This window comes from Eumetopias jubatus, unplaced genomic scaffold (genome assembly GCF_037043125.1).
Source record: "Eumetopias jubatus isolate StellerSeaLion01/CBP00866 unplaced genomic scaffold, mEumJub1_p1.0 scaffold_3, whole genome shotgun sequence".
Classification (NCBI taxonomy): domain Eukaryota; kingdom Metazoa; phylum Chordata; class Mammalia; order Carnivora; family Otariidae; genus Eumetopias; species Eumetopias jubatus.
This window is the reverse complement of record NW_028274809.1, coordinates 131681975-131706416: the sequence shown is the minus strand read 5'-3', so window position 1 is coordinate 131706416 and position 24442 is coordinate 131681975. Positions and strand designations below refer to the sequence as shown.

General features: G+C 34.3%; 1 protein-coding gene across 1 annotated transcript in view; it reads right to left on the bottom strand.

Annotated features, from left to right (window-relative positions):
• Positions 1-720: 720 nt before the first annotated feature.
• Positions 721-24442, bottom strand: part of COG6 (component of oligomeric golgi complex 6) — an 89451-nt gene continuing 65729 nt past the window's right edge. The window contains exons 16-19 of the mRNA XM_028106040.2: positions 22048-22155; positions 20458-20511; positions 17593-17672; positions 721-4904 (exon numbers count right to left, since the gene is read on the bottom strand). Of these exons, the coding sequence (XP_027961841.1) occupies positions 4757-4904; positions 17593-17672; positions 20458-20511; positions 22048-22155 (390 nt within the window). The 3' untranslated portion in view covers positions 721-4756. The remainder of the gene's footprint in view (positions 4905-17592; positions 17673-20457; positions 20512-22047; positions 22156-24442) is intronic.

The window sequence follows — 24442 nt, the reverse complement described above, 5'->3', positions numbered from 1 at the left end:
TCTATTAATACGGTGTAGTACATTGATTGACTTTCATATGTTAAACTGGTCTTGCATTCCTGGGACAAACTCACTTGGTCCTAGCATATAATCCCTTAGTATGTTGCTGGATTTTCTTGTTAGTATTCTGTTGAGGATTTTGCATTCATAATCATAAGGGATACTGGACTATGATTTTATGTTGCCTTTTCTGGCTTTATTATACCAATAACAAGTGTTGGCCTCACAGAACAAGTTCGGATGTGTCCCCTCTGTTCTATTTTCTGGAAGACTTTGATAAGATTAGTGTTAATTGTTTAAACATTTGATAGAAATTATCAATGAAGCCATTTGATCCAGGGCTTTTTAAAAATTGGAATTGTTTGGACTCTAGTAATCAAACTGAGTCAAACTGAGTCAGAATCAATCTCTTTGCTATAGGTCTATTCAGATTTTCTATTTCCTCTTGAGTCAGTTTAGATTGTGTTTTTCTGTATTTGTCTATTTCATCCATATTATCTAATTATTGATGTACAATTATTTGTAGTATTCTGTTATCCTTTTTATTTCTGTAGGTCAGTACTATTTTTTATACCTGATTTTAGTTATTTGAATCTTCTCTCTTTCTTCTTGGTCAATCTAGCCAAAGGTTGGTCAATTTTTAAAATTTTTTCAAAAAACCAATTTATCTATTCTTTGTTTTTTTTAAAGATTTTTCTATTCTTTATTTTTATTTTTTACATATATATTTATAAATAACAACTTCTTTACATGTAGCACTGGTCAGCACATCCAATAACTGAAATAACATTTTTCTCAACATGACGAGCAAGGAACACTCCTAGAAACATCTTACATGTTTCTTTAAATCCTTGTCTGCATGCATTACATTATGAACAGCACATACACTCTCAGAAATAACTCTTCTCAACATGCCATACAAGAAACAATTTTTCAAACTTTTTTACATGTGTATTCAAACACATCTCTACATGCATTACAGAATGGCTAGCATACCCATTCACTGAAACACTATTTTTCTATTCCATATTTTCTCTGTGTCTGCCATAATCTTTATTATTTCCTTCTTCTTGCTTTCAGTTTAGTTTGCTTTATTTCTAGTTTTTTTAAGGTGTAAGGTTAGGATAACTTATTTCTTCTTTAATGCAGGCTATCTATTTTCTTCTGAGCACTGTTTTTGTTGCATACCGTAAGTATTGGTATGCTGTTTTATATCAAACTTTCATTCACCTCAAAGTTTTCTCTAATTTCCTTTATTTCCCTTGAAATAAAGCCACCGGGGGGACAGATACACTGTCAGCGAGCAATTGCTACTCAGCATTTTTCCTCTGGTGTGAGAGTAGATCATTCTTCTTTGGTTTGAACACCAGATAAAATCCGTAGTTGGTTGGATTTCGAGTTCAGACTATGTAACAGATACCTATCGTTAAACACTACATTTACATGCAGCACAGCGTGTCTACATACCTAAAATCCTTTTGGTTATTTAAGGGTATATTGTTTAATTTCCCTATTTTCGTTTTGTTATTGGTTTCTAATTTTGTGCCATTGTAGTTGGAAAAGATACTTTGTATGATTTCAGTCTTTTTAAAATTTACTGAGACTTGAATTGTGGCCTAACATATGGTCTGCCTTGGAGAGTGCAGCACGTAGACTTTAGAGGAATGCGTACTCGGCTGTTGGGATGGTGTTGCGTCTAGCTGGCTTACGGTGCTGCCTGAGGCCTCTATTTCCTTGCTATTCTTTATTTCTTTGTTGATTCAAGTGACTGTCTAGTATTCTTTCACTTCAGCCACAAGGGCTACCTTTTATTTTTTTTAAAGTTTTATTTATTTATGGGGGGGCAGTGCATAAGCAGGGGGAGCAGCAGAGGCAGAGGGAGAAGCAGGCTTCCCGTGGAGCAGGGAGCCCGACGTGGGGCTCCATCCCAGGGCCCCGGGATCATGACCTGAGCCGAAGGCAGACGCTTAATGACTGAGCCACCCAGGCGCCCCTCAGCCACAAGAACTACCTTTAACATTCCTTTAAGGCAGGTGTGATAGTTTTTGTTTATCCTGAGCTGTCTTAATTTTGTCTGTATTTTCACAGGCAGTTTTGCTGGCTATAGAATTCTAAGTTAACAGTTTTGTTCTTCCAGCACTTGAATATATCATCTAATGCTTTCTGGCCTCTATGGTTTCTGAGGAGAATCATGATAATCTTACTGTAAATCACATGTATATGGTGAGTTATCTTTCTCGCTGCTTTCAAGTTCCCCTCTTAGTCTTTGGCTTTTGATAATTTGATTGTGATGTGTCTTGGTGTGTATCTCTGTGTGGGCTTGGTTAACTTCTTAAATGTGTATATTAAACTTTTCAACAAACTTGTAAAGTTTCCTACAAATATTCCTTCAAATACTCTTTTGGCCCCTTTTCCCATCTCTTTTCCTTCTTAAACACCCACTGTGTGAATACTGATAATATCCCACAGGTCTCTGAGGCCCTGTTGACTTTCATCCTTTTTTCTTTCTGTTCCTCAGATTGGATAATCTCCACTGGCCTAACTTCAAATTTGCAGATTCTTTTTGCTAACTATTCAAATCTGTTCAACTCCTACAGTGAATTTTTAAATTTCAGTTATTATAATTTTCAACTCCAGAAAAGATACTTAAAATTTTTGTAAAATTATGACTTTAAATTATAATTTTTATAAGTTTATAACCATAAAAACATCATTTTTGCAATTTCTGCAGGAAAGATGGAGAAGATGGGTGCAGTACTTGAAGGTGGGAAAATGAGGGTGATTCATCTAACAGCTATTTCCTCTATAAATTATGAGGGCCATTAAAAGTGAGGGCGGAAAAGTGGAGAGGTGAGGTTAGCTGAGAGACAGAGTAGAACTACAAAGCAATACGATGCCACCTGAAGACTGTGATCATGAATTTAAAAAGTCATTCAGTCCATTTATGTGATTTTTCTCAGGTAACATTCATCTGCTCAAGTACAGGTGAAAGAAACAGAAGAATTCAACCAGAGGTTCTTGCGAGGCAAATACCTTTCTCTGAGAAAAGGCTAACATGTATTCTCCAGGGTTATACTTATGCCACATCAAAACAGCTCAAAATGCAAACCAGGAAGTATATAGCAAATATAAGTGTTGTGTCCATGAATTCGCACTTATAATCTTTTATTTTGACTTAGTACTCAAGATAATATTGATAACACATTCTGCTCATCAATCTTCCACCATCTCAATTTGGCCCTATACTGTACTTCCTTTTCTATTAGTAGATTTTCTTAAAAACACATTCATGAGATGTATAAAAATATACTTCAATTATCATTGTTCTAGAAATAGTTTTAATATTTTGAGGAAACTGTATAAAAAGCCAAATACACTTTTTTCCTAGAAAACAAAGGGATTAATTAACGTTAAGGTAGCAATCTTTTTTTCATTGTAGAAATAAATTATATAAAATTTAAGCTCTCAATTTATATCATACTTTATTTTCTATCTTTTATATATCGTACATACTCATTGAAGGAAAAAGACTAAAAGCATAGATTTACACCAAAAGAGGTGATAAATAACTGCTCTTACTCCAAAAGAATCATATTAATATAAACAATTACAAATTTCAGATACATGAATAGGCCATGTTCTGTAAATAATAATGTGTTATACATTATATGTTATATAAATATTAGTTTTATCTTACTATTTTGCAAAATATTTTAGCCTTGTCCATTTTCTCCTTATGCCTCAGTTTTCTCATTTATAATTTAAGGACTCACCTCTTTTTATAGTTTTACCAGAAATTAAGATATTTTGCTAGTAAGAATCATACTTGAAATCTTACCAACAAAGTAAAGTCACATCAAACACATTGAGATCTATTTTTTTGAAAAACAATGATTCTGAGTCTTACTCATAGGTAAAGTTCTAAAGTCAGAGCCCAAATCATTCTTTGTGAGGGGCCACCAGGGGGAACAGATACACTGTCAGCGAGCAATTGCTACTCAGTATTTTTCCTCTGGTGTGAGAGTAGATCATTTTTCTTTGGTTTGAACACAAGATAAAATCCGTAGTTGGCTGGGTTTACAGTTCATACTATGTAACAGATACCTATCATTAAACACTACATTTACATGCAGCACAGGGTGCCTACATACCTAAAATCCTTTTGAAGTGTGCACTTCACCTTTAATTCAGTCCAGCGTATACAGAGAGTGACATCCACCCTCTTTAAACTACTTCTCACTCTCTCTCTTTTCCCACTTTTTGCTAAGTGTATATTTCTGCTCCTCAGTTTAAATAGGTCAACTCACATGAATAACTAATAAGAGAGCAACTTAATCTTTAGGTAAGGAGATGTTATGTCCCATCTTTGTATACTAATTCTTAAGTTTAGACAAATTTATTATGTATGATTAATTTGGAACTAATGTTGTAAAGAAAAATCCCTCAAACCTTTCATATGACTTTTCCCCATACATTTATACTCCAGAAACTGCAGAGCTGGGGAGGTGGCTTGCAGAGAACACAACATCTCTACATAAGGAGCAGATACAGAGCAGCACTAACTCAGGTCGAGATTATATTACTTACTTCCATGTATCTGTGATCAAAGAAAAGAAACCGTTGGGACCTACAATGTTATGATACAAAGAAAATTGTAACCATCAAATTTCAAAGTGAAGATTAACAGACTAAAGAACAAGAAAACTTTTAGAGTTTTAGGGATGCAATATTTTGCTAAAACATTCAAATAAGATTATCAGGAGAGAAGCGTCTGCACTTGCTGTGGCGATCGGTGTAGGATGCTTTCTGGATCTCTGTATTCATTGACTGGATTCATCACAGCTGCATATACTTCACCGTAGGCTCTGCAGACTAATTCTGTAGACTGTTTTATGATCTGCTCTCTATTGATAGACAAACAATATGTGAACACATAATCCGAAAATAAAATACTAAGAATTATAAGAAGCTTCGTATTTGAACCACCACATTTCATTTTCATAATTACCACATACATACTATAAAAAAAAATCATTGTACAACTACACAAGTTACTTACTTTGGTTTGGGGATCAAACATACTTTTTTATATTCATTATTTGTTTACTGTTGCGGCAGGGAAGGGACTGTGTTTTGTTTACAGCTGTATTTTTAGGATTATTAGACAAGAAACAGAAACTGTGACCTGCCATCAATGTCCTGATCTTGCAAATGTGACTGATAACACATTAACCTTAAAGAAAGAGGCTTATTGTCATTCGTATTTATCAAGTCTTCGAATCTCAGAATAACTTACAGTAAACTGTCCTTTCAGCTATAGCTCCTACACCAGTAACCACATTTTAGATTTATCTATTTATATTACCAGGTTAAAATAATGTGACCCTCCAACAAGTCAGCATTTTCCACAAAAAGAATTTCTACATATGCACATTAAAAGAATAAAAAGTTTTAAATGAACTGAAGCAAATTTTTAAAGATCTGACTAGAAAAAATAGCACTGGGTTCATAAAATCTGCATCAACTCTCTCCATGTTCTCATGACATTTACTTCTTGTCATTCTCAGCTACTTCTATTCAAGTATCACTATACCTAGTGATAAAAACGCTATCTTTTCTGATTTTTACAACTAAATTTAAATGTGTCTTTCATGCTTCACTCCCACACCTACTTTTTTGTTATTTCTGTCAGTGGCATAACCATGTTGCATCACCTCAATTCAGACCCTAATGAACTCTTGTATGGGGTACAGAGAAAAGCTCCCATCTGGCCTTCCCTCCTCTAGTCTCTTCCACATTCAATCTATCATAAGCACTGCTGCTAGATTAATCTTTCTAAAGCATAGCTATTATCTTGTCTCTCCCTCACCCAGGGCCTTCCTTCAAGGAGTTTCTCTGGTTTCCAAGAAGTCAAAATCCCTCATCCTATCATTTAGAATCCTTTATAATACCTTCCATTTCGCAACTCTAACCCTGAGGTCCGACTCCTGACTGTTCTCTCTGCCCTGCTCGTTTCACCTGAATTCCTCTGCTCTATTCCTCCATTTGCCCAGGATGCTTTTCTCTCACCTTCAGTGATTTTAATTCTCATTAAAGTACATAAAAATGTACTCTCTCATTTCCTGATCCTCGGAGCTAGAAATAATTATCCCATTTTGGAATGTCCATGACCAAAATGATACTTAAAAAGACTATCTGTGGAAACATGTATCTGTGGTCTAAGAAAGAATAAAATTAACTGGATGGAATGAGAAGGGAAGTACACTTATGATTTTCGATCATCAGCACCCTGTTCTGACAGGGTCTCAAACTCTTGGTGAGGTGAAACAACTGGACATTTCTCCCAAATTGCTAAAGCTTTCAAAATGAGAATAGGTAGAAGGAAGTTACACTGAGTAAATGCTCTGAGCAGAGTGGAGAAATGCTCCTGGCTATACTACCTTTTCACTGGAAGGGAGGATGGCAGAAAGTGGTTTGGAAATCTACTTAACCAGATGAGCCTTCAAGATATTTTTGATCTATTAGTGATCATTCCTATAATTGACTGAACATAATAAATGCATCAATATGATGCAAAATTATTTCCCATACATGAAAGAGATGAAAAATACTATAAACTGATTTTTAAAAATCTGTTAAATATAATACACATTTGATGCCCATTTTGCAACAAGTCACATAATGAATTTTAGGCATAGTGGTTTTTCGTTCTTTGCTCAAAGCAGTAAGACAGATTTTGGGGGAGTGTATAAAGCATCCATTACTTATACCTGATACCCTAATACTCTAAAATCTATACTCAATCTGAACACAGTGTGTTATTTATACTATATAAGGAATACAAAGAGACAAGGCTATTCCCTCTCACAAGAAGTTTAAATTCTGAATATGGTACAATAATATTAAATATAATTTAAAAAAATCCAGAGTAACTGGTAAATGTAGAATGGTTGAAAAATCTGAATAAATTTTAAATTTTATTCTCAAGTTCAAATGATGAAAAATTTTTAATTTATTGGCGTTTAGTTGCAACCCAGAGCACGTTTCTGTTTATAAGCTAAACTAGCTTACAAATGTCTACAACTCACAATGCAGCAGAAAAATCATTATAAATCTGAAATGGAGAAAACCAGAATAAAGCAATATTGCTAAGACATAAATAAATAAAATCAAGCCAATAAGACCAAGTAAGAGTTTATAATTTATTTTCAATGTTGGTATTTGATAGTACAGCGTTTCTCATTCTGTTCCTCAGAAGCTACCAAGACAGGGAAGGGATTAAAAAATGAACACGGCTGTACAGAACAAGACAAGAGATACCAAAGCTAGTGGAGAAAAGAAGTCTTCCATGTAGGGCAGTAAATAAAGGAAAGGGCAAAGAACTGTTCCTCCTCACCTGTCAGCTAGCTGCTAAAGTGAAACAGGAGAGAAAGGCAACGGGAAGAGAGATTCTCCAAAGTGAATCTGAGTCAAATCCGAACTGTAAAGAGCAAGAACTGTGACTGATAATGATTTTTCACATTTCTGGACAAATGTAAGAGTTCACCATCACTACCAAAGCCAGGTAAAGGTCCACACTCACATTCAATAATTTTTTTTCTAATGAACTACATATAGTAGAGATCAAATGGTACAGTGATGGACATTACTGTCAGAAGACCTTGACTCTAGTCGAAGCTCTGACACTTCTTAATATTGCCTTCAACAAGTAATTTAACATTTCTAGGACTAATTTCACTACTGTAAGGCAATATATTGAGCTTGATAATATTTACAGGGTACTTTTAAATTATCCCATTGGATTAAGGGCATTTTAATGATTTGCTATTTTTTAAAAAACCTTCTATGTGCATCTATTTATACACATACATACATACATGTTATTTTGGGGAATTGGGTTCCTTAAATAATGATTTATAATAAGCATATCAGTTATTTATATATAAACATTTTTACTTTTATATACAAATCTTGAGGTGTTAAAGGTTTTTACTTTCTTGCCGTTTTACTATCCCCTCCTTTTTATTTATAGTGCTAATTACTATGCAATTAGTATGTATCTTTTATCTTAAAAAGAATATGCATGTATCTGTGTATCTATCTGTCTGCCTGCCTGGTGTCTTGGCCCAAATTATTCACTAATATCATTTAAGAAATGCAGAGTCTCGAATAATGATGAATCATTATAGTGACAAATAATCAATGCTCAAAATGGAAGTTTCCGGTATTCTCTAACTAAATACAAAAGCACCAACAAATCATGTCATCATGTCAGTCATGTGCTTCTGAAAACTTGGAATGTGGTTATCTACCGATCAACCCGTGTACAGATAGGGGGGAAGAAAGCAGTATTGTTTTTTAGTGGTGTATGCTGAGCACTGGTGCTAGCCCGGGCATTCACCTCAGATCTACACACTGTATTCTGATCAATCATAGCCAAGTCCGAGGGGAGGGGGGTAGGGGGATGGGTTAGCCTGGTGATGGGTATTGAGGAGGGCACGTTCTGCATGGAGCACTGGGTGTTATGAACAAACAATGAATCATGGAACACTGCACCAAAAACTAATGATGTAATATATGGTGATTAACAATAAAAAAATTAAAAAAAAAAATCATAGCCAAGTCCATAGCTGGTGGATGGAGAGTACTTTTAGAATTATTTCTTTTTTTTCCAATTTGAATTCAATTAATTAACATATAGTGTATTATTAGTTTCAGAGGTAGAGTTCAGTGATTCATCAGTTGTATATAACACCCAGTGCTCATTACATCAAGTGCCTTCCTTAATGCTCATCATTCCGTTACCCCACCCCCCACCCACCTACCCTCCAGCAACCCTCACTTTGTTTCCTAGAGTTAAAAGTCTCTTATGGTTTGTCTACCTCTCTGATTTCATCTTATTTTATTTTTCCCTCCATTCCCCTACGATCCTCTGTTTTGTTTCTTAAATTCCACATATGAGTGAAATCATATGATAACTGTCTTTCTTTGACTTATTTTGCCTAGCATAATACCCTCTAGTTCTATCCACATCGTTGCAAATGGTAAAATTTTTTTTTTGTTGTTGGCTGAGTAATATTCCATTGTGTGTGTGTGTGTGTGTGTGTGTGTGTGTGTGAGAGCGTATATGTATACACACACACACACACACATATATATATATATACACACACACACACATACATATCACATCTTCTTTATCCACTCCTCTGTTGATGGACATCTGGGCTCTTTCCATAGTTTGGCTATTGTAGACACTGGTCAGAATTATTTCTGTAGGTTAAAATCTAAACCTAGGTCCTGCTTTTCACATGATCAAAGAATATGCAAAAAGGCCAGTTGAAAGGGAAAAAAATTTTGAATGTAAGCTATGATCATCTATAAAGTTAGACCATTAACTTCCTTGGTCTCTTTACTATCCATGAAAATCTCGTAGGTAGTAATTTATTAGGTGGTGCTCTATTGGCCTCTGGACAGTTTAATAATCTTCATAGTGCAAACAGAACTTTCAAAAAATAAAAACATAACTCATACAAATAAAGAATGAAAGAATGTCAAAAATTTAATAACTCCTTCATGAGGAAACTATTAGGATGGTAAAGCTGGTCATTTTGAGGAACTGGTCATTTACAGGCATTTGGAAACGAAGGTTAGAATAAAACAGTTTAGACAAAAAACGGGTTAATGTCCCATGGAGCAAAAAAATACACAGGACATGAGGAAGCATGGGGTCTTTAATGAACAAAAAGCAGAGCATCAGACTATGAAACATCCCCCCAAATAATTAAATAATTCTCAAAGGGTCTGTTAACAATGCTTCAGTGTGACATGGAAAGGACACACTGCTTTCCCAGACCCGATGTGCCCTATTTCCAAGTTTCTGAAAGTCTTTCTTATATTTAGAAAGTAGTTTGCTATACCAGTGTATCATATATCAAGGATAATAGTCATGTAGTTAATTAATTACTGGAGAAAAGAAAAAAGAAACTGAAGGAGGCGATGAAGATGTTATAAAATTGTACAGAAGGGCAATACTTTTCTCATGCATCAGAATACCATGCATTAAGAAATTCAATTTGTCCAGTTATAAATATCACAATGTCCTAAAAATTTAGTATTATAAATCTCAAAAATATTAATAAAGACTAATATATGACTAAATGAGGATATCATCCGTTTTAAAACATGTTCACAAAACATTTTAAATAATTATTTAAAGCATTTAGCTGTGATAAGAAATGAACTGCTTACTTCCAGAATCAGTGAGCTTGTCATTAATCAGTACTTTAGGATTTTGGTTGCCATAACAACATGACACAACTTTCATCATTACCATAAACCCAGCATTTCTAAAAATAGCTTATTTCAACATTCAGGCTCTGTGATCACTAAATTGAGCTTTATTACAGAACCACAGTTAAGAGTGCAATCAAATGCATCACAGGAGAGAAGAAGTCATTAACAGTTTAAGCCTGAAAAACTAAAAAGAAAAGATGATAATATACTTATAAATAATAGATTGGTTAAAGAATTTTGATTTTTCTTTTAACATAATACAAACATCAAAGACGTCACAATGAGTCAAGTTAATTTTCATCCCAGGTCAGTTTTCTGTCACTCACTGTAAAATTAAAGTATATCTTAGGGGCACCTGGTTGGCTCAGTCAGAAGAACGTGCGACTTCTTGGTCTTGGGGTTGTGAGTCCAAGCCCCACACTAAGTATCAAGATTATTTTTTTAAAAAAATCTTTTTTAAAAAAGTGTATTTTACATTAACACCCTGCCCACATATCTCACATAAGTGTTACCTACCATGCAAACATTTTTGGGCTTCCTTTAAAAATAATAATATAATCTCAACATAGGACTAATAAAAATACAGTGCAGGCCAGTGTTAAAGAGAATAGGTTCTGGAATCAGAAATACTGGATTCAAATCTTGGCTCTGCTTCTTACTAATTGCTTGCCTTTGGTTCATTTAACCTTTCTAAGCAATGTCCTCTTCTGTAAAGAGGAAATAGTAATTCATGGACTCACTGGAAGGATTAAGTGAAGTTAAAGAATCAATCTTATTGAGGTATTCAGATGGATTACATTGTAGGAGTTGGGGTGGGGCAAGGGTAAAAACAGAATAGTTCAGAAGCTAATGTGATAATACAGGCACAAATGACACTCCTTTGGACCACAGTGATAACTGTGAAGATGTTCAAAAGTAACTAGTCTCCTCTCCCATACTTTTTTCTAGATAAACATGTAATGAAGTGGTTCCATGGGAATTTTGATTGAAGTAATATTTAATTTATTGGTTTAACTATATCACATAACCAGTTTGAGAAGAATACTATGTGACTATGTTGGAACACTGAAAATCTACAGGAAACATCACACTTAATGATGAAACAGAAATATTTTCACTAAAGTTCAAAATAAGATGCACATTCACTATTACATCTACCATTTACCCTGGAGCTCTTAACCAATATAATGAGTTTAGTTATAAATACCGAAAAAGATTAATGAAACTCATTGTTTGTAGATGTCTTTACCAAAAACTAAACAATTGATAAGCTAACAGAACTAAAATAGAGTTTAGTTGCTTGGCCAGATTCAAAATTATCATATAAAATTTAGTATGTTTCCTATATACCAGCAATATCTAATTAGAACAGGTAATGGAAAATAAAAGATCTTATTATAATAGTCACAGAATTACTTCCTAGGAATAAAGCTGATAATATATAGAGAAGATTATATGAGGAAATGACAAAACTTGATTGAAAATTCTAAAAGATCTGAAAAAATAAAATTCCCATGTTCATAGATGGAAATATTCACTAGTGGATTATACTTTTTCAGTTCTTTTTTTGCTCATTCTTATATTAGCTTGGTGAATGTTTCATATGCACTTGAAAAGAATGTTACCTTCTATAGTTGTGTGTGGTATTCTATATCTTTCTATTAGGTTGAGCTGATTAGTGGCATTGTTCAGTTCTTCTACACCATACTAGATTTTTGTCTACCTTTTCTATCAACTACCAAGATAGCAATGTTGAAATATCTACTTATAATTGTCAGTGTATCTTTTATTCCTAAATTTTTTGAGCTTATACTGCTTGTTTTTTGAAGTTCTGCTATTATTTCCACATATTTAAGATAATTATATCTTCTTCATAAATTGATTCTATTATTATAAAAGGTCCCTCTTTATCGTTGGTAACTGTCCTGCAGTCTAATTTTTCTGATATTAATATAGCTACTTTAGCTTTATTATGATTAGTATTTGCATGGTATATCTGTTACCATCTTTTTACTTTTAAATATCTGTATCCTTATATTTAAAGTGGATTTCTTATACATAGACAGGCCATGCTTTTTCATCTAATCTAAGAAGCTCTGCCTTTTATCTGGAGTATGTAAGTCTTTTACATTTAATATAGATATTTATAAGGCTGAACTTAAGTCTGTCATCCTGCTATTTTTTTTTTTTTATATTTGCGCCTCCGTTCTTTTTCCTTCTCTGCTTTGTTTCATTATGATGGTTTTTTAGCATCTTATTTTATCTATTGGCATGTTAAGATAATTTTTGTTCAAAAGCTTGCTGCAAGGTTCACAATGTACCTTCAAAAATATTATATAACCTTATAAGTACGTACATTTCTACTTTCCTCCCACTCCATCTTTCATGTATTTGTTGTCATAAATTTTATTTCTATATGTTAAAAATTCCACAATTCATTGTATTTTTGTTATAAATGGTCAACGATCAACTATATTTATATTTAGTATTTCTTGTGCTCATTATTCTCTGTGAGTTTTCTTCTGGTATTCTTTTCCTTTAGCCTGAAGGACTTCTTTTATCATTTCTTACAGTGCAGTATACTAGCAATAAATCCTCTCTGCTTTTGTTTATCTCAAAATGTATTTATTGCTCTTTCAGTTTGAAAGATACTCTTAATGAAAACACTATCAAAGTAGATATTTAAAGATGATATTCTATTGTCTTCTGGTTTGCACTGTCTCTAACAAGAAGTCAGTAATATAATATACTTACCATTATTCCCTGCAAACTGTTTTTTTCCCTCTGGCTGCTTTCAAGATTTTTCTCTTTATCACTGGTTTTCAGTAATTTGATTATGATGTACCTTGGTAAGGTCTTCTCTGTTGGGTTATTTAACTTCTTGAGTCTGTGGGTTCATGTTTTCCATCACATTTGGAAAAAGTTTTATTTCTTCAAATTTTTTCTGACTCAATCTCACTATGACAGTCCAGTTATACCTACTTTAGATTGCTTAATATTATGTTACAATTCACTAAGACTCTCCATCTTTTTCTAGTATTTAATTTTTTTTATCTGTGCTTCAGTTTCTACTGTACTTTTTTCAGGCCGACTGATCTTTCTAGGTGTCCAACTGACAGTTAGACCTACTCAGTTAATTTTTCATTTTAGATATGATACTTTTTGGGTATAGAATTCTCATTTTGTAAAATTCCTTATTTTTTCTCTCAGTATGTTTTCCTTTAAGTCCCTGAACACACTGTAAATAGCTGTCTTAAAAGATTTTACCTGCTAGTTCTATAAATTGTCATTTGTCAGTTTGTTTCTACTGACAGATTTTTTTTCTAGTTTTGGTTCATATTTTCCTACTACTTCACCTAAGTTATTTTTTATTGCATTATAAATGCTACACTGTTGATTGTATTTGTTGTCATCTTTATGAGTGCTAAGTTTTGTTCTGGAAGGCATTTAATTTAGTTAAAGATCAGCATGATCTTTTGGAGTTTGTTTTTAAGCTTCTTTGAGTCTAAAGTAGCCTTTACTGTAGGACTAAATTAACTCTGTTTTTAAGGCTTGGACTTTCTGAAGTCTCTAAAGCATTATGCAAGCTCCAGTTATTTTTCAGCTCACAGGTTTCCAGTAGCTGTTCTTTCCCTAGTAGTCCTATTTTCCCCCAAAACTTACTTTATTTTTATTGATACAGGTATTCCTGACAGTTAATACGGGTGGCTTAAAAGGAGGCAGTTAAAGGAAAGAGGAAAAAGAAAAATTATTCTGTCTACCTCTTTAAAAAAATACTTCCTTTAAAGCCATTATTTTTTAATTAGTACATTATTCTCCTAGTATATAAAATAGAGGAAGATCCCTGAACAAGAGTTCTCAAATCACATCCAGTTTCTGATATGCTCACTTTAGGAAGCATCTATAATTTCCTTTATTTCTTAAATTACTCATAGAAATAATTCTGAATCATGAAGAAAAGACATTGAGAATAACTTATGTATTTTTAAATATGGTTTCTGTAATCCAATCTCTGTATTTACACCATTGAAAGGTGAATACTGGAGTTTGGCACTGAAAAAAGAACACACCCTTCTAATTCACCCCAAGGAAGAAAGGAAGGAAGAATTCCTTAAACCTATTTTCTTTCCCTTTTCTTCATTTTCTATACAACTTTGCTTCCTGGTTATTTAAATTTATTCAATAGTTTATTTTGAGGCTGAGGGATTCAATCAAAATCTCCTCTGAAAGGCAGTCAAACTCTAGGACAAAGAAAAGGGAGACAAGAGTGATAGGTGTCCCAAAGGTACTGCAACCACAGTAAAGTGCAGGAGAGCAGAATATTAACAAAATTTTAAAAAGATTAAAAAAGAATATTTTACACTTCAAAGTTATTTCAAATAAACAACTGACATTTTAAATAAAATATGAATAGAAAATAAATTGGTGACATAAAAATATGAAATTAATTTTGATTAAAAATGAATTATCATTTTGAAAAGGTTCAAAATTTAGCTGAATAAAAGTTCTGGTCCTATTGTCTCAAATGTTTTATAAATAAACACTGTGCCTCTACAGTAGCAGAAATAAGGATAAAAGTTAATTTTGAAAATAAGAAAATGCCATCAATCAAAAAAAAAGGGAAAAAAAGCAGTTAGAAAATCTGCTTTCATGGTGAATCTTAACTGTATAAAATGTCCTTTATTTTCAAAACAGCCCTGATTTTTAAAATAAGTAGCCAAATTGCTATCATATTTTTTCTTCTGAAAATATATTCACAGGTTACATTTTAATTTTAGAATACTTTGCAAACAACATTAGAAATTTTCTGAATGAAAAAAGTGATACTGTTAAATAGGTAGTAACCAATTTCTCTTAGTTGTCCTATTATTACTTATATGTGTATCTCAATTTTTATTTTATTTTTCTTAAAGATTTTATTTATTTATTTATTTATTTATTTATTTATTTATTCGACAGAGGCAGAGACCGCGAGAGAGGGAACACAAGCAGGGGGGAGTGGGAGAGGAAGAAGCAGGCTTCCTGCTGAGCAGGGAGCCCGATGTGGGGCTCAATCCCAGGACCCTGGGATCATGACCTGAGCCAAAGGCAGATGCTTAACGACTGAGCCACCCAGGCACCCCACATATCTCAATTTTTAAATGTCACTATATTAGTAAGAATTTATAACAGGATGTTAGGTACATACTATAAAAACAAAATACTAATATAAAAAATTTAGATTTTAAAACAATATACCAAAAACTATGTTCATCTGGCTGTTAATAAAACAACAAAATTTACATTATTATTATTATTAATCAATAAAACAGTAAAAGTAAATGGAAAACTAAAATACTTCAGTAATAGGAGACAAACATCTGATTTGAAATATCATTTAAGCTCTAGAAAATCTGAGGAGTCCTCACAGATAAAGAATTCAGATAGAGTCATAGAAAGTGCTTAATTCCACTGCTAGTTCTGTAATTTTACTTTAAACTATTATTAAAGTTTATGAAAGGGAGGGAAAAATCTATTTAGAAGTACCCCTGAGTCTAAGGACGTACACTTTTAAAATTTTTGTTGAATGCTGTCAAACTGCCCTCTAAAAGGATTGTACTAATTTATATTCTCATCAATAGCATATGAAATAATGCCCATTTTCCCAGACCCTTTCCATTAGCATATAACAAACTTTTTATTGTCAGTAATCTGACAGGCAGAAATTCTCACTGCTCTTTTAATTTGCATTTTTGATCATTATTATGTTCTCATATATTTATTTGCCACTTGCATGTCTTCTGTGAATTGTCCAAACATACAGTGCCTGTTTTTCTACTGTTTTGTCCTGATTTGTGGGATTTTGTTCAATATTAAGGGTAACTTGTCTGTTACATAACTTGCAAATATTGTTCCACATTATTGTTTATATTTTAACTTAGTTTATATTGTTGTTTTCTGTGAAAAAAAAACAAACTTTCAAGTGTTTTGTAGCCAAATTTGTCCATTTTCTCCTTTATGGCATCTTGGCTGCATGCCATCCTTTATAAAACACATTAAAATTTCCCCTCAATTGGCATATTATGAAAAGAATAATGGTATGTTTTATATTTAGTGATGTCCCAAACAACTCAACACTCAAATGCTAAGACTGAAACATGTGGTTAAATCTAAAAGAGCTGCAGGTATTCATTTAAAAAAATAATTTAAGAAACACATACAACAATTTGAGCCATGGCATAATGGAGTTTCTTTTACCATCTCTCAGGTCTTTAGCCTTCCATTATGTAGATAGTATGAGATCTTTCAGGATAATAAAACATAAAAGTAAAAAAAAATTAAAATCATTCACTCTAACTACACCTAATATGGGAAAATTCCCTAACTCTATGCCTGAGAAAAAAATGGTCCATCCCATTTCCAGCCAATTCTAATTGATATCAAATTTTTCTGCATGTTGAACCAAGAGTTGCCTCCTTGCTTTATTTATTGCTGTAGACGTACTCTCCGGAAAAACAGAAAACAAGTGTAGCACCACCTCTGTATCACTGCATCCTTGCAGATAATTGAAATATTTTCTTCAAGTTCAATTGTTCTTTCCTTATTATACTTTTTAATATAAATATTTGTTCACATGTCTAAATGACCCAACAGACTATAATCTCCATGAAGACAGTGCAAATGTCTTTTAAATCTTAATCCTTGGTGCCTGTTATACAGAAAGCATTTAATACACAACTGGGTGAATGGAAAGAAAAAAAAACGTATAGAGTTGTCTAATTTTTTTAGAAAATTTAAATTTGTCAATATTTTCCTTATAATCAAGAAACTCAGACAATATGATCTGTTTCTTATGTGATATTCTAAGATTTTAATGTATAGTTCTTTGTCTTGAACACATTCCTGATAAATATGTGATAATGAACAATTAAAAACATATCTACAGATCCAAAATAGTCCATAAAGTAGTTCATCTGCACTGTGCAATTAATATATTATTGATCTCCCATGACATTTTCAATGTCATTCTGACATGTTAGTTAATATAAGGGAATTTGGTATTATGGCTATATACATCCAATTATATTCACATTAATTTTATAAACCATTCACTAAATAGAGATTTTGGAGCTGCGTACGTGCAAGCAGTAAGTATGAACAGAGTCAGGTCAGATCTCCTAGGGGACCTCAGGCATAAAACTACAGATCTTCAATGGTAAATCTATTCCTGAAAATAAATTTTTTCCAAGAAATGTGCATAGTATTTTTAAAAATATATGAATCTTCACCAACTAGTTGCAACCAAAAAATACTTACTTCACTGTGGTACTTAGAAGAAAGTTCAGCTGTGGCATCAGCAAGCTGTCTGGGGCTGAGAGGTAACGATCAAACTGAACCTACATGAAACAGAGAAAGAGCAAAACATAAAGTGCATATATTTGTTAGTAGACATCTCAAATACAACCATCACTTTATAAGGGTTAAATCTTAGCAAACATACCATGATACAAATAATGAGTTCTTTGTGATCAAAATGAGTTATTGCTTCAACATTCTAACTAAAATTCTCTAAAGTGTCAACTTCTTAATGTAGTCAATATCAGCAATAGCTACTTGTAAAATTCTGAATCCATGTCATTCATCTTAATCTCCTTCACCAAACTTTTGAGTAACAATATTAACAAGAAAGGTCATCAGATTTCAAGTCTACCTTACTTTCTTAAATCCACTGTATTTGTTAATTGTTAATTTACCTATTCATTCAACTAATATTTATTGAGTACCTACTATTAGGAAGGTACTATATTAGGTAAAGTGTGTATAATGGTCAGCAAAAGAGGCCAGACCCTAGCTTCACAGAACTTATGATCTACTGAGAAAGGTAATAAACAAATAATAATGTAAGTAAATATATAATTACAAATTATGTTAGATGCTATGAAGGAAAACACCAAAGTACTATAAAAGTGTAAACCAGGAGGATGGACCTAGTTTCTGTGTTTGGCAAAAGAATCTGAAGAAAGAACATGTGAAGTGAGATCTTAAGAGATGAATAGGGATTAAGTAAGAGAGTGTGTAGTGGGGGCTCAGGGGGTAGCATGCATGGGATAGCATGGGTGAAGGCTTGAGGTGAGAAAGAGAATGGCTAACAGAGATCGGTTCATGTAGGTCTCCTACGCTTTTTTAAAGGATTTTAATTCTTACTGGTAAAAGCATTTAGGAAACCATTGAAGGAGGGGAATAATCTGATTTAAGTTTTAAGAAGCTACATCTGGCTACAGCAAGAAGGAGGGAAGGTTGTAATGGTAGATGCAAGAATACCAAATAGGTGGCTATTGAAGCCATCTTAGACCACAAGGACAGTAACATGGTAAATAGAAGAGGAGATATTTGAGAGAACTGGACAGTAAAACCATCAGCATGTGGTTAGTGACAAGGTGTAAGGGCTGACTTCCAGATCTGGATCTGTATAATTTAATTCACAGCATTATCACAATTCATAACTGTATTCTTTTCACATTTATTTAGTTGTGCAACAGCTACACTCCTTACTAGATCACGTCTATCTTCATCCCAATTCTTAGTAATCGGATGCCTAGGAAACAGCAGATAATGTTGAAATGATAATGGACAGATGCTCTTACCACTTTCTGTGTTGGGAAACTTGGAAGAGGACCTGGGGGTGGGGCAGGAAAGACTTAATTTAAAGAGTTCAATTCTGGGATATGCTGAACTGAAGTGCCCTGAAGCATTCAAGTGAAGGCAACAGACAGTTATATATAAAATGATGGACCACACACAAAACAAGATTCTGTTTCTTTAGAGAGAGAGATATTCAACTGAACTGCTATTAAAGTTTAAGAGCAAGCACAAAATAATTTGTAATGGGGTTTAAATATATTTTGTGGGTTTATATTATGGACTGGATATGTGTTGGTGGGGGAGAGAGAGAGGGAGGAAACACATTCATTGAGTACTAACTAAGGTTACTGATCTTTGTAATGTGTAGACTTATGTCCTCATTCGGGAGTGGGGAGAATACCGTGAAGTGGGACTCCTGGGTAGTAGGGTGAGTGTGTATTTAACTTTCTAAGACACTTACCTTTTTTAATTAATCTAAAATTTATTCATTTTTATTTATTTTTAAACTTGTTAGAATAAAATCTTCATATTTTTATAGTTTTTACTGTGATGTTTGATGAACAGAAGTTATAATTATTTCTCTCTATGTGTATATATGTTTTTATCATGACATAATATTCCTTATTTATTTTATTTAGTGTTTTTAAAATCTATCTTCTCTAATATTAATATTGTTGGTTCTGCACTCTTTGCATTGTTACGTATCTTGTGGGCTTATCCCTTTCATATAATTTAGCTCTGTAAGATGATAGGTAACAAAGCCTTGGTATCAAAAGTCATCCAGGAGAACTGTGTGCTGAAGTCAAGCCATTGTGGGGAGTATTTAAATACTTAGGATAGGAGAGGCATATAGGAGTTGAGAATGTCAGTGCTAGGTTGAATGGGTTTGTTCAGAGGATTAGAGTTAGCATACGAAAAACACTAGCATGCTCAATAAATGCTAAAGACACTGTTGTTATTACTACAAAGCTTCCAAACAAGGTCATCCTATGTTGGCTAAACAAGTGTCATCTGACTGGTGGATATACATACGTGCCAAGTATATACGTAAGACATGGAAACATGCTACAAGAAGTGGTGCTCACAGATGTGCAGGCAAGCTCCTCACTTGAAAAGAAGGAAATAAAGTGGAGTTTGAGGAGTCTCACACTCAAGAGTAATATATTATTTTAAGACTGGAATCCAATTTCAGTTATCATCTCAGGAAGAAATCAAGAACTGTTAAGTCAAAGATCACTAACAGTAGGAAGTCTTTAATGATATATAGCCTAACAACTTTTCATCTGTCATTTCTGTTTCTCCATTACGTTAAAAGTAAAACTCTGAAAATCAAGAAAACCTAAACAGGAATGATGAGGAGTTAGGGTAGAGTGGAATACTACTACAAACGTATGTCTTGGTCAGACCTTAGTTAAAGGAAACATTCTTGCACCCAATGTGAATGTAGTATATCAAGAGATAAAAATTACCACCCAGGAAAAAGTTAATAATAATTAGTATAGAGGAAACCTATGTTGAAATGCTTTACTATTCACTTACCATTGCAGCCTTCAGTGCCACAGAATCTAGGTTGGGCAAATTAGCTAAAGAGCCCTAAAAAACAAAACAAAACAAAACAGCAAAAACAAGATGTAAAAAAAGGTGCTATAGTTTCAGTTCATTTATGAACTATAGTCTATTAATAGATTCCCCAAATTTGGAAATTCAGCTCCTTTCCAAAGAACTCAAGTGTCATCTCTTCAACGTCAACTACAGCAGAGACTACGACTTGATCATTTTTATGTAACTAGCACGAAGGCACGCAATCATATTTGTTGGAGGGAGTGAAAAACACAAGTTTATTAACAATGGGAATACCAGGATATTTCAGATTTACATAGAAGCAAGGCAAAACGCAAGGAAGCACTTAGAAAATGTCAGTAAATCATGGCGGCTTGAAGTTGCACTCTGACAATTTTAGGTAGGTAGTATAAAACAGCAGCAGAACTGATTCCTCTTTGGTAGAAATTTGCTTGCTGCCTTATCAGAATAAAAAATTTGGAACTGGTTATTTCTGAAAGCCTCATTTAAAAGTTCCTGGACTACAAATATTCTTCATGTTAATGCCATTTAAATGAGTTATCTGCTTTTTATTTTTTTAATTTAATTTAATTTATTTTATTTTATTATGTTATATTAATCACCATACATTACATCATTAGTTTTTGATGTAGTGTTCCATGATTCATTGTTTGCATATAACACCCAGTGCTCCATGCAGTACGTGCCTTCTTTAATACCCATCACCGGGCTAACCCAACCCCCTACCCCCTCCCCTCTAGAACCCTCAGTTTGTTTCTCAGAGTCCATAGTCTCTCATGGTTCGTCTCCCTGTTTGATTCCCCCCCTTCATTTTTCCCTTCCTACCTTTTTTTTAACATATAATGTATTATTTGTTTCAGAGGTACAGGTCTGTGATTCAAAAGTCTTACACAATTCACAGGGCTCACCATAGCATATACCCTCCCCAGTGTCCATCACCCAGCTCCCCCATCCCTCCCATCAGAGTTCTCTGCTTTTTAAAGAAAGATCCTGACATAGATTTCTCGGGTTCCCCCATTCCCTTCTCTGTTTCCATTGTAGTTCTATAGCTTAACAAGATCTTATGCTGGCCTCAAAGTATTTACCTTTCCAAAGTAACAGACCAAGATTCACTAAGTTAAAAAGGGGATGACTGCATTTACACAGTAATCTATGCATTCAATTAACTCATAGTGATATAGGACTCTGGAAAATTTATCAGTATGAATATCCTTTATATATTTTATAATACGAAAGGTTTTTTTCCATTATTTTTAACCAAAATTACCATAGTAAAAAGGACAGTTAATATTTGGGGGCACTCTACTACATCTCGGGTAGTCATCTAGGAACTGTACATGTATTTTCTCACTTTATTTTCAGAACACTATGATACAGATATTAACATCACCCCAATTCCACAGATGAGGAAATAGATACAGAGAGATAAGTCACTTTCCCAGTGAAAAACAACATTAAGTGGCAGAGCCAAGATTCAAACTAGAGTCTAGCTCTAGAACCCATGCTCTAAATGGGCATTTCTCTAATTAGGATCCAGCATGTGCTTACCTGTTCAGGCTTATGTTGCTGTAGGGTGTTATAGATAGAACTCAAGCCTGCTCTAGTTAAAACATAAGAAGCTTGCTCATTTATAAGTGTGTCCAAATGCGCCTCAATCTAAAATAAAACACAACAGAAAGAACATGTTTTAAGAGAGGAATAGGACTGATGAGAGTAGAAGTAGACCACCCTGGAGTGAGCTCTTCATCAGGGACTTGCTCCTTGCAGTGGCTATGAGGCCAGACCATGAGGCACAGGAGCTGCTTCTGTGACAAAAGCTTTTCCTTCCCCAAAGAGGAAGTCCTTCTACAAAAGGGAGAGAGTCTCACTTTAAAAATGATAACTGAAGAGGACTCCAGGACTAGCCACTAGTCAAAAAATCTGAGTTGCCTGTCAGCTTTTTCAAAAGATGGCACTAAGCAAAGCAAAACACAAACAAAAAACAAGAAACACTAAAAAATAACAACAGTGTAAAATAAAATATTTAGGAAGACTTCTGGGAAGATGAAGGCCTTATGTTTCTGACCTCCACATTCCCTTACCCTCCCAACTTACTGGACCGACTCAACCAATCAAATGTGCCGTCTGGAGAAGCAGGTTTGTTATAGTTAGGGGAGAGCTGAGGACCCAGCAGGAGGTTGGTCAAAGATTTCAGGTTTAGGAACTGCCCATGAAGATGTGAACTAGCAGATGTGAGTTGTATATGCTCACCCGCTTTGTGTTATCTTTGAGGAAGCCATCCAATGCTAATGGGGGCAAAATCCACACAAGTGGACTCCCCTGATGGGCTGAAGTATCCCCAAGTGGGAAGAAGCCTGCTGCTCCCTTACTCTTACCAGTATAGGCCCGAGAGTTTGGGAGTCTTCCATCTTTTCCTGACCAGGGAGTTCCCTCAGTTTTACCAGTTTGTTTGCCCACGGCACAGTATACTGACTGTGCTCTTCATAGCCGAATGCTTGCCGTTATCCAAGTAAACTCCAATAGCTGAGCCCTTCCCCCCTTAAAAAACGTTAACTTAAAAGACGTGAGTATGTTCTAAGAGAAAACCCATCTGAATAATTAGAACAAATATCTTTTCCGGAGGCAACTCTATTAAAAGACACAGAGTAGGGTGCCTGGGTGGCTCAGTCGGTTAAGCGACTGCCTTCGGCTCAGGTCATGATCCTGGAGTCCCGGGATCGAGTCCCGCATCGGGCTTCCTGCTCAGCAGGGAGTCTGCTTCTCCCTCTGACCCTCTTCCCTCTCGTGCTCTCTCTCTACCATTCTCTCTCTCTCAATAAATAAATAAAAATCTTTAAAAAAAAAAAGACACAGAGTACTTTAATTTTTTTTTAAGTGAATGTCCAAGGAAGTACAATTAGAGCCCTCAGTCACTAGACTTACTGGAAATCAAAGAAAAACAAGATGTGTAAATATAAACATTTAATGAAAGAGTTACTGCTAAAACCAAATGAGTATCTGAAGAAGAACAGAAGAAAAGTAATACAGTAATATCAAAGAAAGATTAAATTAAAGATATAAAAAGAAATTAGAAGAGAGATTCTAGAGATAAAACCAACTAAGGACAGGAACTTCAGAATACAAAAAGTAACAGATGGAAAAGTGGTAATTAATTAGATAGTAAAAAACTTTACTGAGCAAAAGAAAGGGTTGAATCTTCAGACTGAAATGGCTCTGCAAAATCCAAATGGAAATAATAGAAAAAGAGACATACCAAAAAATATCCTGAGGAAATATCTGAACTCAAAGGAAAATCCTTACAAGCTTCCAGATGGACAGAATAAGTTACCACAAAAAAGAGAATCAGACTAGTCTGAACACCTTACTTGAAACACTGGAAGAAGGCAAGTAAGAGTGGAGGAACATTAATAGACTACTGATAGAAAAACTCTGAAAATCAAGAATCTTTTACTCCACAAGGTGAACTTTCTTTGGAGGGCCTAAATAAACCACACCTTCCAGTATCTGCATCATTGTACAGTCCTCTCTCACACTGACTCTGGGCTGGCCCACGCAACAAGCAATGGCCAACAGCCAATCAGCAAGCATGGAATAAGTACAGGCTGCCTAGGCACTTACACACTGGGGCTTGTCCCCTTGGAATGCAAAACATGACCACAGAATAGTTAAGAAACACAGATAATTGGGGATAAAACAGATTGGGGTGCCTGGGTGGCTCAGTTGGTTAAGCAACTGCCTTCGGCTCGGGTCATGATCCTGGAGTCCCGGGATCGAGTCCCGCATCGGGCTCCCTGCTCAGCGGGGAGTCTGCCTCTCCCTCTGACCTTCTTCCCTCTCATGCTCTCTACCATTCTCTCTCTCTCTCAATAAAAAAAAAAAAAAAAAAATCTTTAAAAAAAAAACAGATTGATGAACACCTGATATATCTGAACTTCTTGAGAAA